We start from the raw sequence: 16,173 nt of genomic DNA, 5'->3' as shown, positions 1-16,173 counted from the left end.
GGAGTAAAATCAATGCTTAGCTGATGTGGATGATTCAGGGTCATGTAAAAACCTAACCATCTAATAATTATGATAATGATCTTTTAATCAAGCTGATGTGGTGGATGGATCAGGATCATGTAAAAAAAACAAAACAACATACAATAATATAAATAATCTTTTAAGAATGATGGCGATGATGATTATTATTATTCATATGTTTGCTCCGTACAAACAGATAGTATTTTGGGTTGAATGCATCACACACACACGCACGCACACACACACACTCTCACACGCGCACACGCACGCACTCTGGTGATCGTGTGTCTCTCCGGGTCTAATCCGCTGACTCCGCCCCGGCAGCTCCTCCAGCTGCCGCCTGTGTGCTGCATGTTTGGGATTGTTGTGATGAGGAGGCCGCAGCCATCTTGGATCAGCGCCGCTCCGCACCGAGCAGCGTTAGAAGGAGGAGGACGACGTTAACGGCGGCGCCAGCGAAGCTAACGTTAGCTCCTCGGCCCCGGAAAAGCCTCGACCCCGTCTCCGTCACAATGCTCCGCGAACGCCCTCTTCCCCCGTTTGTCGCCGCCTCGAACGCATGAAGGGAAATGGGTGAAAGCAGCGTGAAGCGTTTAACGTGATAGTTCCGGAGGAGGAAGGTGGGAGGCGGCGACGACGGTACAGATCCTCGGTCTATGTTTTCACATTTCTGGATAGAGGAGTTACTATGAATGGAGGATAAATGTTGCCGAAGGCTGACAGCAGCAGTTTCGTCCTCTTCTCTCTCCTCTTCGTCCTCACGCTAACGGACCCACCACGGACAGGTAATCCCGTCTATGTCGCTCCTGCTCCGCGCACATTACCGCTGTGGAGAGAGGGATAAACAGATTACAGCTGAGGGGTTCAGGCGGAGGGGCCTGCTGGAGAGAACCACGGGCTCCAGTGGGGGGCTCGTGCCGCCGCTGTGCTGCTGTTGCCGGGCAGTGCGTCGGCACGGAGGTGGGGGTGGGGGTTTAGTACCAGCAGGTCAACTAACACCACAATTTGGCAATCATTGAATCACAAGTCACTCACTGACTTCAATGCACAGTCCACACAGACACTTTATTCTCAGAAATATCACATCAACCATTGCTTCTTTTTTTAGCAAGAAGCTAGTTTCAACCCTTTCTCAACTTATTCGAGATTGTTGTCTTCACTCCTTTGAATCAAAGGATTTGTTTACATCCCTCCTCAGTCTCTCCGCTTCAGCTGTGAATCTGTAATTTTAAATGCATGTCAGATATTCTTCTTCCTCCACTAAACCTGACTCGCATTCACTCAATCCGTCTAAGTTGATAGATCAAGAATGATTGTGTTGTGTTTTAGGATGAGAAGTCATGTGTCACCGGGACAATCACTTCTTCTTTGTCCGGTTTATTTGTGGGTTAGTGTTAAAATCCTGTTATTCAAGGGATTTGTTTACCCTCCAGAACATCCCTGCTCAGTCTCCGCTTCAGCCGTGAATCTGTAATTTTAAATGCATGTCAGAGATTCTTCTTCCTCCACTAAACCTGACTCTCATTCACTCAATCCTGCAGCTGCACAGTTAAAACACAAACGACACACTAAGGCTCCAGCCAAGACCTCCCACGAAGATGCTCTGGATCATAATTCTTGTAACTTCTAAGTAGATAGATCAAGAATGATTGTGTTGCATCTTAGTCATGTCACTGGTGCAACGTGCTGCAGATACAACACAATTAAAACATGACTCATGAAACGACAAAAGACTTGATGCACAGTCCACACAGCAACTTTATTCGCAGAAAAATCACATCAGCCTCTTAATAATTAGCTAGTTGACACTTCTTATTCTTCTTTTTTCGGTTTATTGTCGGCTGGAAACCTACGTCCAGGTGCATTATCGCCATCTGCTACTGTACTTCTCTTTCCCTTTTCATTACTTCACACCCCCATGTAGGGTAATCATGTATGATGGTACTTCTTCTTCTTCTTCTTCTTCTTAAAACAGTCGTCTTGTTCTTCTTCCTTGTTCGGTTAATTGGTGTCTTCACTCCTTTGAATGAAAGCATTTGTTTACCCTCCACAACATCCCTCCTTCGTCTCCGCTTCAGCCGTGAATCTGTAATTTGAAATGCCTGTGAGAGATTCTTCCTCCTGCATCACTAAACCTGGCTCTCATTCACTCTATCCTGCAGCTGCACGGCTAAAACACATCACAGTGGTAAACTGATGCATCAGCCATGACTTCCCATGAAGATGCTTATGATCATAATATAGGATAAGAAGTGCAACTTGCTTCAGATACAATACACGACTTATGAAAACCATTAAAACAAACCCTCATAAGGAAATACTTGGTGCCAGTGTTTTATGAAACACTGGCATTATGTTCACTTGTCTCGTGCATATTGTGATCTCCTCCTGGCCTTGTGATTCTGGCACTTGTATAGATTATGAACTGTTATCAGCTCCACCCTTGAATAAATATATCGTCATTTGGCTCAGTAAGCAGGTGTAACCTCCCGCCTAGAACACACATTACAGATAACAAACTGCAGGCTTCTTTTTGTGTAGAGTTGTGGCTCCTGGGCACACATTCACTTCCTATTAGGAGGCTCATTGTGGTTCATTTGCATCCGATTACAGAGTTAAGTCAACTGTGGTTATTTACCTTTTCAAAGGCTACATCATCTTATCTCTTAAACGTTCAAGAGTGAACTCAAGACCTTAGTTTGTATTGTGACAGTGTTGCCTGGGTTTCACTTTGTGTGAAATCACTCCTTATTGTTTGGGTTGTGATGTGGCCTTCATCCCAGGGTTTCAGCAGGAGGCTATCTGTTTACTTGCACAGGCTGCACTGTAAGAAAGGGTGTGTTTTTGCAGAGCATGCTGGTGCATATCATGTACAGGCGTCCCGTTGGACGTCCAGAAACGGAATAGTCCTGTTTCTTGCAACATAATTCAACAGAAATAATTGGGCAGGTGTGAGCATGAAAGATTTCTCCTCTTATTTCTCAAAAATGTCAGAATCGGACAGTTTAGCATCCACTCTGCGCCTGGCTTACGTGGTTTCAAGACTGGTTCCACAGCAGGTTACTGAAGCAGGAGAAGTTGCTCTCAAAGGTTAAGGTTTTATTTGAGCTTTGCTTGGCACTGTGCATAAATGTCACATTTCTAAATGGCTTTTAAAGATTTGTAAGAAGCCTTCAGTCTTATTCAACCAGGTCTAGATGCTCGACAGTCAGCCAGGTAACATTAACATTCAAATTGTTTGGAGAGACAATGATTTTTTTATTTAAAAAATAATGATCAGAACCACTTTTAAAGACAAGGTCGGTTTCTCTTGCAAATAATGTCATTTATTGGATCCTGCTACTTCAGTTTACTCTGATGGTACAAAGACACTGTGTCAGGTGGACTATCGACCCGAAGCTGAAGCTATACAAAGCTTCTCAAAGCCTGACCTACTTTAAATGCAGTTGACAACACAGACAACATCAGCAAATACATTTTTATAAAACGATCATCGAATCAGGCAACGTTATCAGAGTCCAGTAACAGTGTATCTTATAGAGACTGACCTCTTTCCCTTTGTGTTTACTTGGCCATAAATTTGAGCAACAAGTCAGCTGAACTCTGTTTATTGTCTGTGGGGCCGTGTTGCTCTGGCAGCTTATTTGTCACCATTTGTTCTGCACAGAACACGTTGACCGTGGTTGAACTTTTGGCAGGCGTCATCTGTCAACAACCAGTCAGCTGATGAAAACAACAGTCACAGTTGACAATTAACTTGCAATGACCCAAATGTAGAAAACCTTTCATCAGTCTACTAAACTACTATACGCTTTGTCATTTGTCTGTTTCTGGTAAAGTTTATGTATGAAACTAATGTCTTTCTAGCCAGCATGCTAACTAGTTTATGAACTTGGGGAAATGCAAGTTTAATGATAACCAGTAGGAACAATAGTTTCGCTCAGGGCAACTTATTAAGCAGTTGTCTGCAGATAATTGACTCAGAGCAGTAGAGATGTGCACATTGGCTCAGTTAAGAGCCCTTTATACACACTTGCATCTTAAAGTAGGTCATTGGTTTGGAATACAGACAAAGTGACCCACAATAGAATGGTTAATCTTGTTTTATGTAGCTAATTATCTAAAATTTGTAAGATAAAATCTAGAATCTTTGAATTGTCTTTTGTTAGTTCCCTTGACCTCTACGAGTAGTTAGATGTTAGATGAAGACATACGAGTTATTTCCTGCTGCCGTCGGCTGTGAGACGGCCCTGACCTTCCACACATCTCTGGCTCGAGAACAAGACTTTCTCCCCCTCACATCTGAAATGTTTTGCAATGCTCCGCTCCTGCTGCTGTCCTGTGTTGTTGAGCAGAAAAAAGTTCATGTTGAGAACACAGAAAGTTCCACGGTGCGGAAATATTTTACTCAGGGCAACGATACATTTGGGTATTTTATGATATAGGTCAGTAAAGATCATCCTCACTGGAACACACTAGATGTGTGAATTAATTAGCAAATAACCCTTGTTAGCTTTTCTTTTAATATGGAGAACCTCAGTGGTAAAGCTCTGTATTTGAGAGCGTATTGTATTGTATAAGTATTGACTGTGGTACATAAGTTCTCATGGGAAATGAAAGTGCTTTCAGTGCAAAACAGGAAACACTAAAATATACTTTCATCTTCCTGGAGGCCAGTTCAAGAAGTTGCCCAACATGCTTTTTTCTGCTTATCTTTTGCAAACCTAACAGCTTGGTTCATCTGAAGGACCTGCTCTGTTTCTATCCACACAGAGCAGAGAGAAATATTGGTTTTAAATGTGGGTTAGTATAATGAAATGGACATGAATGCCTGTACCCACTCAGTGCTTTTAACAGTGAGCCTCAGAGCTGATGTGATTCATTAGAGGCTGGAGATGAAACAACGTGTGCACAAGGACAGTTCACCATAACCCTTGCTTTTCGGTATGACTGAGTAAAAGCGCTTTCATTGTCATTATTGTATTTTTCTGTTGATTATGTAAGAGCTGCAGAGGCTCACTTTTCAAAGAGTCACTCTTTTGTATACTCGACATTACAAAATCCCAAAGCTTGTGAGAGAAAAGGACAATAATTGTATCCTGCTCGCTCTTCGTTATTCTCAACCTCATTTAAAATCAAAAAAATTCAGAACAACCTCGTTTGACATTCATTAGTCTATAATGCTGTGATACACAGGCAGGTACATAAGTGTTTATAAAGATGAACGATGCATCCCCACTTCCTCCCATTCAAAAATCCACTAACACGGAGGAGGCAGAGTTTAAGACCTATACTGCAGCCGGCCACCAGGTGGCGAATCAAGATGTTTGCTTTACTTACTTGGAACAGTCATGTCGTCCATCTTCATATACAGTGTATAGTTACAGTGTGTTCAGCAGTAATCTTTGCTATATGACGTTAACCATTTGTCAATTGTCAAATGGTCTTCAAAACCAAAAAAAGACTAACTAATCACCATATCAAATATTTAATATGTGCAGTGAAATCCCCACCAAACAGAGAGGGGGAGAGGAGCTTGTGGATTTTCCTGCAGCAGCAGTTATCAGACAAGCACAGAAAGCATGAATACTGATGTGTGAAGGCAGCAAGTCTTTATTCAAACAGAGCTCGGATGCATCAGAAACCATGTGGTGTGTTTTTTTCTGGTCATGAACACATGTTGATGAGGCTTAACAAGAGTTAGTCACATTTCCAGGCTGCAGAAAGCAGCTAGATTTGGATTCTGTTCGCTGGTTAGTTCTCAATGTGCTAAAATAGCGAAGCAACAAGTCTTAATATACAAAAAAGTAAGCTGGCGGCCGTGTGCATTTCTTTGTATCCTGCCTCCTCTTGTCCCACAACATACATTTGTTTTGTCTAAATATTAATAATTTAAATCACTAACAAATCTTCTCTAATGCATTTGGGATACGTGGTCTCTAATGGTATCCATCAACCTGACACACATTCAGGCCGCTGGGGTCCCAGGAGACAGACAGGTCTGTAATGCGTCTCAATCCACTTAGTCTTAAGTGCGACAGGGTGGCGTCTGCTGTGTGTGAGTGCTTTTAAAACACCTTTTGACAGAGTGAAGACAATTTCAGTTAAGGTCCGCGATAAAGGATGGGTTCACTTTAAGTGTTTTCGCCTCATCGTTTACAGATAATGTTTGCATTGGCTCATGAATGACAGAATAACTATAGTGATCATATTTGATTAAGCGTATTTCATCTGTCTACATACAGGAAGATGAGCAAAATAAAGTCAGTACAACTTGATAATGTGAGGTCGGTGACTTTCGTAGTAGTACTAGGGCATAAAAAGTACATCTTGTGTAATGTGAGATTCCTTGTGTTTTTGAAATTATAGTTCATGCTATTTATCCTTAGAAGGTCTGAACAGTTCTCTCGTCGTCTTGTGTTTCGGCTCCGTGAGAAGACGGATACATTGTTAAAACAGGAAGATCATAATGGAACTAGAATTTTTTTTTACTCTCTAAAGTCGGTATCAGCAACGGCCCCAAAAATCCATATTGGTAAGGCTGTAAATGTAACAATGGGAAAACTTTCAATGAAGTCTGGTTTTAAATAGAATGAGTTGGTCAGTGCATTCCCAAAGCTAATATCAAGCTCGAGTATAAATAGAGAGCGAGTTGACTATCTTAAAGCTTAGAGTAAGTTTCGACTCTGCTCTGTGGGCTCATTGTAAATCATTTTTTGTTTACCGTCGGCTCAGGTGGTGGGTACACAGGTGGAACAATAGTCACAGTCTTGAAATAGCGCAAAGCTGGGGGGGTTTTTCTCAGTAAAAATAGCGTTGCCATATTTGCCAGTTGAGTGGGTGGTCCAGCTCCACTGTGGGTCCAAATAACCACCTGTATCCAAGAACAGATGGTCTAATGTACACACCGCTGGGGGAGCACCGGGGGAAATCACTGGACACTGACTAATACCAGGGTTGTCGACAGTATAAATAATAGATTTCCTTATAGTCAACATAGAGAGCAGCACAAACAAGTTGAGCATCGTCTGTTTTTTAAAATCACACTGGCTTTGGCAAGAAGTGAAATTGAAACTTCCTCAAAGTCAAAGACACTTGACAGAATAGTCACTCTATTGTTTTTATTTGTTTCAGGTCCACGGCTAGCTCTGGCAAGATTATTGTCAGGTAAGAAAGCTGTGTGTCTTCTAGTGTAGTAGCTGTCTGAGCTTTTTGTTTGAATATATCAGCAGCTTCTTTAGTTTGAACCTTTTTTTTTTGTCCTGAAAGCTCTTTTAGATGAAAAGTTTTACCTAAAAGAAATTCAAATCTGGAGTTTTTTGTGCTTGAGCTGATCATTTCTTGATATGGTGTTAGAAAAACTATAACTTTAAAGTAGTAATCATATTTTGTTACACTGATCTCTTTAGACATGAGATCATTTCCCCCTCCCGTGATAGATAAGAGACTGGTTTGTTCATCACATGAATAAAGTTTAACACAGTTTGCTCTGATGCAGAGGAATCGCTTACATTAGTCTCATAGGACGTGGAGACCCACTTAGCTCAAAATGTTGCCGAGGGATATAAACGGACAATAAGCCTGTACATGTGGTTAAGTATGTGTTTGCTGGAGGTCTGAGGCTGCCTCTTTCCAGTTGCCCTCATTACTGCAGGGTTATTTAAAGACTAACTCACAGAGGTCATGTTTTATTCTCTGGTCTCATTTTATTCTATATATTGAATTACTCAGACACGATCAGAGGGTCTGAACCAATTTAAAACTATTCAGTTACCAACTGCTGTGGAATTTCCTCATTGGCAGGATCCCCTTTTAATTTCTAACAGTTATCTATTTTATCCTTCTTTGCTTTGTCAATATATTGAATGACATATGTATAATATGTACTGAAGCATCCAGATTCACTGGCTGCAGTGATACTCCTGGTTTTATTTGACTTAAATTCCCTTAATTTGCACCTTGTCACCATCAAACTATTAATTTATTCCATACCCCAAATTTTCACATCATTATCATCTGAGATCTCTTGTTTTTTAATCTGCCATGAAAGCTCATGTGTCCTCTTTCAGTCCTCTGCTGCACGTTAGATGGTTTTCTCTTGTTTGAAAGATGCCTCAGTCACACGCAGGTTTGACCACTCGACCTCTTGTTGTGTTTCAGAGCAGCGCTGCAGCCCCGGGCAGTTTGCCTGCCGCAGTGGGAAGATGCAGTGTATCCCAATGTCCTGGCAGTGCGACGGCTGGACAGCATGCGAGGACAAGAGTGACGAGATGGACTGCCCCCGTGAGTATTAGCTCGCTTAAGCCCTTTTACACCCACTGTGTTATCCAACACCCATACCATGATTGATTTCTGCAAAGAATAGCAACACACAGGACTTTTTCCCCATTTGGACGATTGCATCGCAACTGAGCTGTTCTATATACGTGTATATGAGTGTGGATGCGCCTTTAAATTGCACTGGGATACTTTATAAGAAATCAGACGTATTTTGGGAACTGATATCTTTTGGGCCTTTGGTGGAGATATGTGCCTTTCCAGTTACTTTTGTGTGTGTTTGTAGTAAAACCCCCAAACACAGCTCGGTCCAGCTGGTTTGCTTCTACAAAGTAGTTCAGACTTAGTGTTAAATCTGCAGGTCGGAAAAAGGTCTTTCTAATCCACCACAGTGAATCACAAAGATTAGCTGCCGTGGACTGCCAGCCTCAGATGGCAGAGGGATGGAGAGTGGAATTTTTAGTGGCTGCACATGTGTCAGTGTTTTCGTTTAGTGTGGGTTGATCTCTTCGACACTGCATAGATAATGCAGTGCTAAGCCTTTGACCGGAATCCTATTGTTTTCATCTAAACCCAGAGAGACCTTATCCCCAGATCTCTGACCGCATAATGGGAATTATTGAAAAGGATTGAGTCCAGCATGTGACCTCCATACAGCTGTACATACTGAGTCTGAGATGCTGTAGGCCTGTCAACAACACTGTACACTGAGGGAGGTTTCACACAGGCCTCATTTATCAAACAGGAAATAAAGCATCGCCAACGGCACTGAACACCGAAGCAGAAACGTCCTTCTGTTTCCTTTCTAACCGTGATGCGTATATGGTATATTCTGTATCTTCTGCTGATTATTATTCGTTGAAAGATCTTGCAGCTGAGTATCGTGTTTCTGCCTGTGCAGCATATTTGTGCTTTAATAGAGAAATGCAATAAAAAACCCAGGGTTTTACATACGCCTCAGTGAGCAGTCTCTGCTAAATCAACAGCATGTATTGAAATCAATGCTCTTTCTTGGGATTAGCTCTTTGTTGGATAATAAGGTTCAGCAGCAATCCTTCACACTAAATCCAGCCGGACACTGACAAATACCAGAGCAAACTGGTCAACCTCACCGTGTCAACACACAAACTACAGAACTAAACCCAGGAAACTGTGTTATTTAATATGCAACTGGCAGAGAATACACATTGCAGGCTGAAGAAAAGGAAGCCACATTGCAAACAAGACCAGTAATTGTACCGCTAACAGCAGACCAACAGACCTTTAAGGTAACAAGAGGCAGTGTGTGGTTAACCCCTGATGCAGAGTGTCAGGTTTTTATAGAAATTTCTAAATAACTAGACTAAAAACATTAGATACCGTATATTTTTTAGAAATTCGTTTTAAATAGATTCTCAGAATTTCCGCAACTAGGTTTTCAGTTCAGGTCATGTCTTAGTTTGAGAATTGAGAAGTTGTGGAAACTCCTACTTCACTTCAAATCGAAAGTATTGCTGTAAACGAGAAGTAAGAGGTGAGAGAAAGCACTTAGAGGAAAACTAGTATTTGTCCATACAGTCTATGAACATATGAAAACAGAAACTCGCTTGACTTTTAACAAACAAGGGCTTTTCCACCGGCAGTTTATCTGTTAACGTATTAGACTCTCAGACAAATGAAAAGGCTTTGAACACAGGAGTGGTCTGACAGGCTCTGATTACATCACACGCTTTTTACAGGTTGCACAACACAAACTAATCTGCACTGAAAAAAACTCAGATGACCAGTTGAATAAAAGACTAGTTCTCGTTTGTTGACTCTGAGTAATTCTCTTGCAGCTGTAAAGGAGGAGAGGTTCCGGTTTGGTAACGGGTATGACCAGGTAGAAGACGTCATTGGCGTGGCTCAGCCTGTGCGCTTCAACAGTAAGAATCTAACTTTGCTCTCCCCTTTTTTAAAATTTTAGTTGATTATATATTAACCACAATCGTAAAGTTTCTCCTTGGTCCACAGAGAAATGCCCCAGCGGGTGGCACCACTATGAGAAGACAGCCAGCTGTTACAAAGTGTACCTGCGGAACGAGAACTACTGGCAGGCCGTGGACACTTGTCAGAAAGTCAACGGCTCGCTGGCCACGTTTGTGACCAACGAGGAGCTGCAGTTCATCCTAAAGATCGAGGTGGACTTTGACGATAAAGTCTGCGAGCGCAAAGACCAGTGCAAGTGAGTTTGTGTTTCCTTTTTTTAAAATTTTTCTTTACACCTTTAGTTTGCTCTGCTCCGATGAATCTGCAAACCAACATTCATCACATCAAACCATACGAGAACATGCACTTCCCTTATTGCTCTGATGTGTCTGTACATCCTGTCTTTAACTTCATGCAACAGCTTCAGTTGCTACAGTTTGTGTGGTCCATCACAACCCACAATGCAAAGTGCACCAGGCTACAGCTGTACAGGAGTTCATCTGGTGGTTGTTCAGATTGATAACACATCACATTTCCACCTCAAGCCAACTGCTTCAGAGTTTACTCACAGCCAGGCTGAGACCGTGTCCTCTAAAGGATCTTGGTGTGACCGGAGTGAGAACACTTTGTTCATACTTGCCCAAACAAATCACACTGAGGCTGAAAACAAAACAGAGTCTGATTTAACTAACGCAGAGGTTGTGAAAACTCCCCTAAGACTTCCAAACATTCCAGAAGAAGCTGGATTTTCTGGATCCTTTACAGTTGAATCAAACTTTGTGATCTTCCTCATATATTTATTTGACCAGATAATCAGATTTGTTTGGCTTTGGTGGAGGAGGTCGTCCACTATCCAGAAGGTCGGTGGTTCAATCCCCAACTCCTCCTGTCAACAGGATGGAGTGTATGAATAGTGTACGATAGAAAAAGCACTGCCTATACAAGTGTGAATGGGACTTGTACTGTAAAGAGCTTTGAGTGGCAGGGAAGACCAGAAAAGTGCTATTTAAATACAGTCTGTTTACCAGAAATGGTTTCTCATGATTCTGTCAAGTGCCCACACACTGTGCAGTTTCTGTGATATTTCTACTTATGTGCTCGGCTCTGTTCAACCTCTGCACTTTCATTTCCTCTGTCTTTCACTTGGTCTCTCTTTACTCAATGAAAAGCTGCCAGAACATGTGCACTTTAACTCTCTGGTGTCAGAAACTATGCATTTTGGGATTAAAAGTTTCACTTGTTTATGTCAATGATAGTGCTCTGTTTTGTTAGTAGGCCACCTAGTGGCCAATGGTGGCAATTTTAATCACTTCAAATAGTCATGTGCACAAACCCTATAATACACCATTTGACAATGTAAAGTTAAACAATTTGGTAACTCTTTTTTGTTTCTTTTTAAGGTTTTGGGTGGGCTACCAGTATGTGATCACCAATCAGAACCACTCCCTGGAGGGCCGCTGGGAGGTAGCATACAAAGGTATATACAAATCTTTTATGGGTTTGTCAGAATAAGATGTTAATTTCTGATTCTTGACTTGAGTGTTGGGAATGTTAAAAACTTCTGGTGTTTTGTCTCTCAACAGGATCAATGCAGGTGTTTCTTCCACCTGAGGGTCTCACCAGTTTCGGGGAGGCGTCTCCCACCCAGGAAAACGTCTTCTGTGCTCAGCTCCAGCGCTTTCAGATCAAAAGCATGAATGAACGAGGCCTTCACAGTTGGCACGCCGAGAACTGCTACAAGAAGTTCCCCTTTCTCTGCAAGAGGAGTATGTGCTCATGTCTTCTTTTTCTGACAGATGTGTCGATGCATCATCCAGATGCATCATCATTTGTGACGTGTTTTTTTAATTTGTCTGCATGTTATTTTTTCCCTGACAGGGCAAACATGTGTGGATATAAAAGACAATGTCGTAAACGAGGGCTACTACTTCACCCCCAAGGGGGACGACCCATGTCTGAGCTGCACGTGTCACGACGGCGAGCCTGAGATGTGCGTGGCAGCGCTGTGCGAGCGGCCGCAGGGCTGCCAGCACTTCCGCAAGGATCCTAAAGAGTGCTGCAAGTTCACCTGCCTGGACCCAGGTACTGCCCTCTCCTCATGCATCTCACTGACCAGTGCTGTTTCACACAGGCAGGATGTTTTCTCATGAGTTTAGTCACTGGTTCTGGTTGTCAAAGAATCTTTTAAATCTATGAAAACATTTTAATGTAACCTTCAGGGCTCATGGTCCCACAAGATGGAGCTCCACACAAATCTACTATATTTAATTTACTGCAACTTTGACTCAAAACCATAGGATTTCAAATTCTACAGCATAATATTTAAAAGAATTTAATAAGGTGTGACTCGATAAACAAAAGGGGTTTAGGGTGCATACCACATGGCCGCATTGCCAAAAAAACATTTTTTCTTTTAATAAATTGAATAATTTAACAAGAATAATGAAGATTACTGACATCTACTGTCTAGTCAGGGCTTTGTTTTGTGGACTCTAGGACACCAATGAGGTGTTCAGGCTGATTTCTGATATTCATACATTTAAACATTTATTAAACCCAGGGTTACGATAATGATCTCATTTTGTCTGTTTTTTCCTCTCACGTTCCTCTTCAGAGGGAAACAGTCTCTTTGACTCGATGGCCAGTGGAATGAGACTGATCGTCAGCTGCATCTCGTCCTTCCTCATCCTCTCCCTGCTGCTCTTCATGGTGCACAGACTCCGACAGCGACGGCGCGAACGCATCGAGACACTGATTGGAGGAAATTGTGAGCATCAATGTTGGATGTTCACAACCACACACACCTCTCTCTGGTCGATAATAATGAAGTTTTCTAATGAGGCTCACTTGTTATAGTCAGTTTCAGTTGATTTAATGGCAGCTTGTGAGTTTTTATTTTATATATGTGCTGTTGCTGATGATGATCGTCTGTATCTGTCTGTTGTTTGTTTTTGTCAGTGCACCACTTTAACCTTGGAAGACGAGTCCCCGGCTTTGACTACGGCCCGGACGCCTTTGGCACCGGCCTCACTCCCCTGCATCTGTCTGATGATGGAGAGGGAGGAGCGTTTCATTTCCAGGAGCCTCCGCCCCCGTACGCAGCCTACAAGTACCCCGACATCCAGCACCCCGATGACCCCCCTCCCCCGTACGAGGCCTCCATCAACCCGGACAGCCTCCTCTACGTGGACCTCGGTACGCGCACATCCTCGTCTCGTTATTCATGTTTCTCGCCGTGTTCAGAAAGAGAGTTCTCATTTCCTTTCCTTGTCGTTTCCTTCAGGACACAACAGGGTTTCCATGGTGCCGAGCCAGATGAACGCCATGGTGGACGGCCTGCAGGCAGATATTCCCAACACGTCTTGCCCCATGCCGGGCTCGGCGCCGGCCACTCAGGAGAGGGAGGACTCCATAGATAGCAGCACCCTCCTGGTGGGGCCTGACACGCCGACAGATGGCCACGCCCCCGCCCCCATGCCTGCAGACTGCACCACCCTCAGCACCGTGGTATAGGACGGCAGGAAGCTGCACCCGGACATTACCTGCTGGTGGAGGAGGGTCGTGAGAACGTCCTGCACACAGGAGAGGACACAGCACGTTGTTGTGTCATTCATCTAAAACGCTGACGGCAGAGAGGAGCGTTATTATTTGTACAGACGAATCAGGAGCTGGAGCAGCCTGTTCTCTTTAAGGTGACGGGATCGATGCCCTGATTCTGAAAATTGTGCAGTTGGACTTCTGAATTTGTTTTAGTTTTTTTTTCCACCAGCATCCGAGGCAGCAGAGAGAGAACTGTTTCTGTACAGAGAAGAAAAACAATACGTTCAATCTGAGACGGCTACACTTTTACTTTTAGCGTCGACTGAGCGAAGCTTTTTGAAAACATCTCAGAGTTGACCTGCTTGGTCGAGACGCCCTGATGTAAATACCCCCCCTCAGGTCTGTGCCCGTCAGATTTGTAATACTTGTGTGTTTTAGTCCAGCACAAGACAGGGAAAAAATGACAGACGTACAGTGAAGCCAGCTTTTGTTCCTTGTGCTTTTTCTGTTTGCGTCATTTAAACATCTGCAAAATCATGTTCCCATCAGCCCCGTCTGTCGCAGCATGTCCCCCGAACAAGATTTCTACTCGCTCGTCCAAACCTTCTGACCTTACACTTTCTTATTAGTCTGATACATGAAGCCGTCTTCCAGGTTTATAGCTCATATTTGCAGCGAGAGATGTTTTGTAGTGAGGAGGTTTAACCTCCATAAGAAGGTACGATTAGTTTCCTCCTGTAAGGTTTTTCTCAGCTGACACGACGCGTTCTGTATCAGCGAATGTTGTAGTACTGATAAATACTGAATTTGTGTTTCTCTTTGACGATTATTTATGACTGCCGGTTGTAATCTTGATTGATTTATTGTGGGACGGTCGCGGTGACGCTTTTTCAAGTGTGCAGATAAGTGATGATCAATTAAATTTGAGGAGAAAAGTTTGTTTAAAATCACAAATTATGATCGTAAATTCATTGAATTACGCAGTGTTGTTACTTCGTCAACTCTTCACAGGGTAGTTGTGTAAACGAACCATGTTCAGTAACGAAGCTCATCCCTCGATTAAATCAGTTTTTCTTTTTTTATTTGGAAAGTTGATTTGTCAGTTGTCGTGTGTGTGTGTGTGTGTGTGTGTGTGTGTGTGTGTGTGTGTGTGTGTGTGTGTGTGTGTGTGTGTGTGTGTGTGTGTGTGTGTGTGTGTGTGTGTGTGTGTGTGTGTGTGTGTGTGTGTGTGTGTGTGTGTGTGTGTGAGAGATCTCTCAGTACATCTGTTATCAAGCTTGTTTTTCAGCTACTGACGTCACTGACTGTAGATGTGAATCGTTTCTGTTTCGGTGTTGATGGGTCTGTTGTTCTTGTTTCTCAGTGGGATTGCAGCAAAAAACTAAAAAAAATTGTAATAAAAGAAAAGTGTAAACTGTATACTTGGAACAGGTTTGACCCCCCCCCGGTTACCACGACAATCGTTTGACTCGCCCGAGGATGAATTTTATCGAACGAGCCACAACCACCAGCATCCAACAAGCTTTTGATCGGACATTTACCAAAACGGTTGTGAAGGAATGACTGTGCAACATCTGTCATGTTTGGATGTTCTTTATGAAATATATTTTTTTTGTGTGCTATTTTCCCCTTTTTATTTCCGCATATTGACAATCCGCAGTGGATACTCCATCAAACAAGATCTCATGAATTGTCTGAACCGTAACATGCATGTGTGTAAACGAGGTGGTGCACTGGTCTGGATCTTTTTAATTTTCTCATCAACGCTTGTTTGGTTGAAATGTTTCTGACCTGCAGTGCATGTTTTTAATCCTCTGGCATGCTGAGAGAATTGATTTTTGATTTATTTTTATTTAAAACATTTTGGATGGATATATTTTTAGCTCAACAGTGTGTGTCCTGTACAGTCGGTTCAAAACCTTCCTGCATTTAGTTTAAAATTCTCCGTGTGTGTCCACGACCCGAACAGCAGCATTTACACTGTAGATCCTGTGCGAGACTATGGTGGGTGTGAGAACTAACTTTATTGGATTTTGAAATGTTTTATGTAAAATATGATAAATCGCTACGTTTTACTGTCTTTTATTTCTTTAGCCTTTTAAATTTTACAAAAATGCTTCATTTGCAGAGGGGAAGGGGGGGGCTTGTGTTTCTTTTTTGTTTTTCTGAGGTAGATGTACATCTAATCAAATGCCAAATAAATTGCACCATGAAGGACGTCTCAGGAGTCAGTGGGTTTGAACACACACACTTTCTGTCGCACCTCATCGATCCTGACATTTAGCTGCTCTGTGAGTCCTTTGACTGGCTGACGAAGAGGAGGATTAAGGTGGGACGCAGGGGAAATCCCCCTTCCTCCCACAGGGAGATGGAGGTTTCCCGGATAAA

General features: G+C 42.7%; 1 protein-coding gene across 3 annotated transcripts; it reads left to right on the top strand.

The window, feature by feature from the left end:
* Positions 1-327: 327 nt before the first annotated feature.
* On the top strand, positions 328-15,999 carry dgcr2 (DiGeorge syndrome critical region gene 2). 3 transcript variants are annotated; one of them, XM_035184083.2, is made up of 11 exons: positions 328-806; positions 7,156-7,188; positions 8,182-8,304; positions 10,116-10,202; positions 10,273-10,501; positions 11,646-11,722; positions 11,829-12,011; positions 12,124-12,327; positions 12,860-13,012; positions 13,204-13,440; positions 13,529-15,999. In XM_035184083.2, exons 1-11 carry the CDS (start codon positions 725-727, stop codon positions 13,756-13,758), a joined length of 1,638 nt encoding a protein of 545 aa, XP_035039974.2. In that variant the 5' UTR covers positions 328-724; the 3' UTR covers positions 13,759-15,999. The 3 variants fall into 3 exon arrangements, with proteins under 3 accessions (XP_035039974.2, XP_035039976.2, XP_035039975.2); XM_035184084.2 differs by having other exon boundaries at positions 330-806; positions 10,291-10,501; XM_035184085.2 differs by lacking the exon at positions 7,156-7,188 and having other exon boundaries at positions 329-806.
* The last annotated feature ends 174 nt before the right edge of the window (positions 16,000-16,173 follow it).

The sequence above is a fragment of the Hippoglossus stenolepis genome, chromosome 18 (assembly GCF_022539355.2).
Source record: "Hippoglossus stenolepis isolate QCI-W04-F060 chromosome 18, HSTE1.2, whole genome shotgun sequence".
Lineage (NCBI taxonomy): Eukaryota > Metazoa > Chordata > Actinopteri > Pleuronectiformes > Pleuronectidae > Hippoglossus > Hippoglossus stenolepis.
The sequence above is the reverse complement of the archived record's forward strand: the minus strand, read 5'-3'. Positions and strand labels throughout refer to the sequence as shown.

Bases quoted from the DNA above. Each gene is read 5' to 3' on its own strand.
- dgcr2 (XM_035184083.2), top strand. From the start codon at position 725: ATGTTGCCGAAGGCTGACAGCAGCAGTTTCGTCCTCTTCTCTCTCCTC. The intron at 11,723-11,828 runs GTATATACAAAT...GTCTCTCAACAG, and splicing joins CTGGGAGGTAGCATACAAAG to GATCAATGCAGGTGTTTCTT. The intron at 13,013-13,203 runs GTGAGCATCAAT...TGTTTTTGTCAG, and splicing joins GACACTGATTGGAGGAAATT to TGCACCACTTTAACCTTGGA.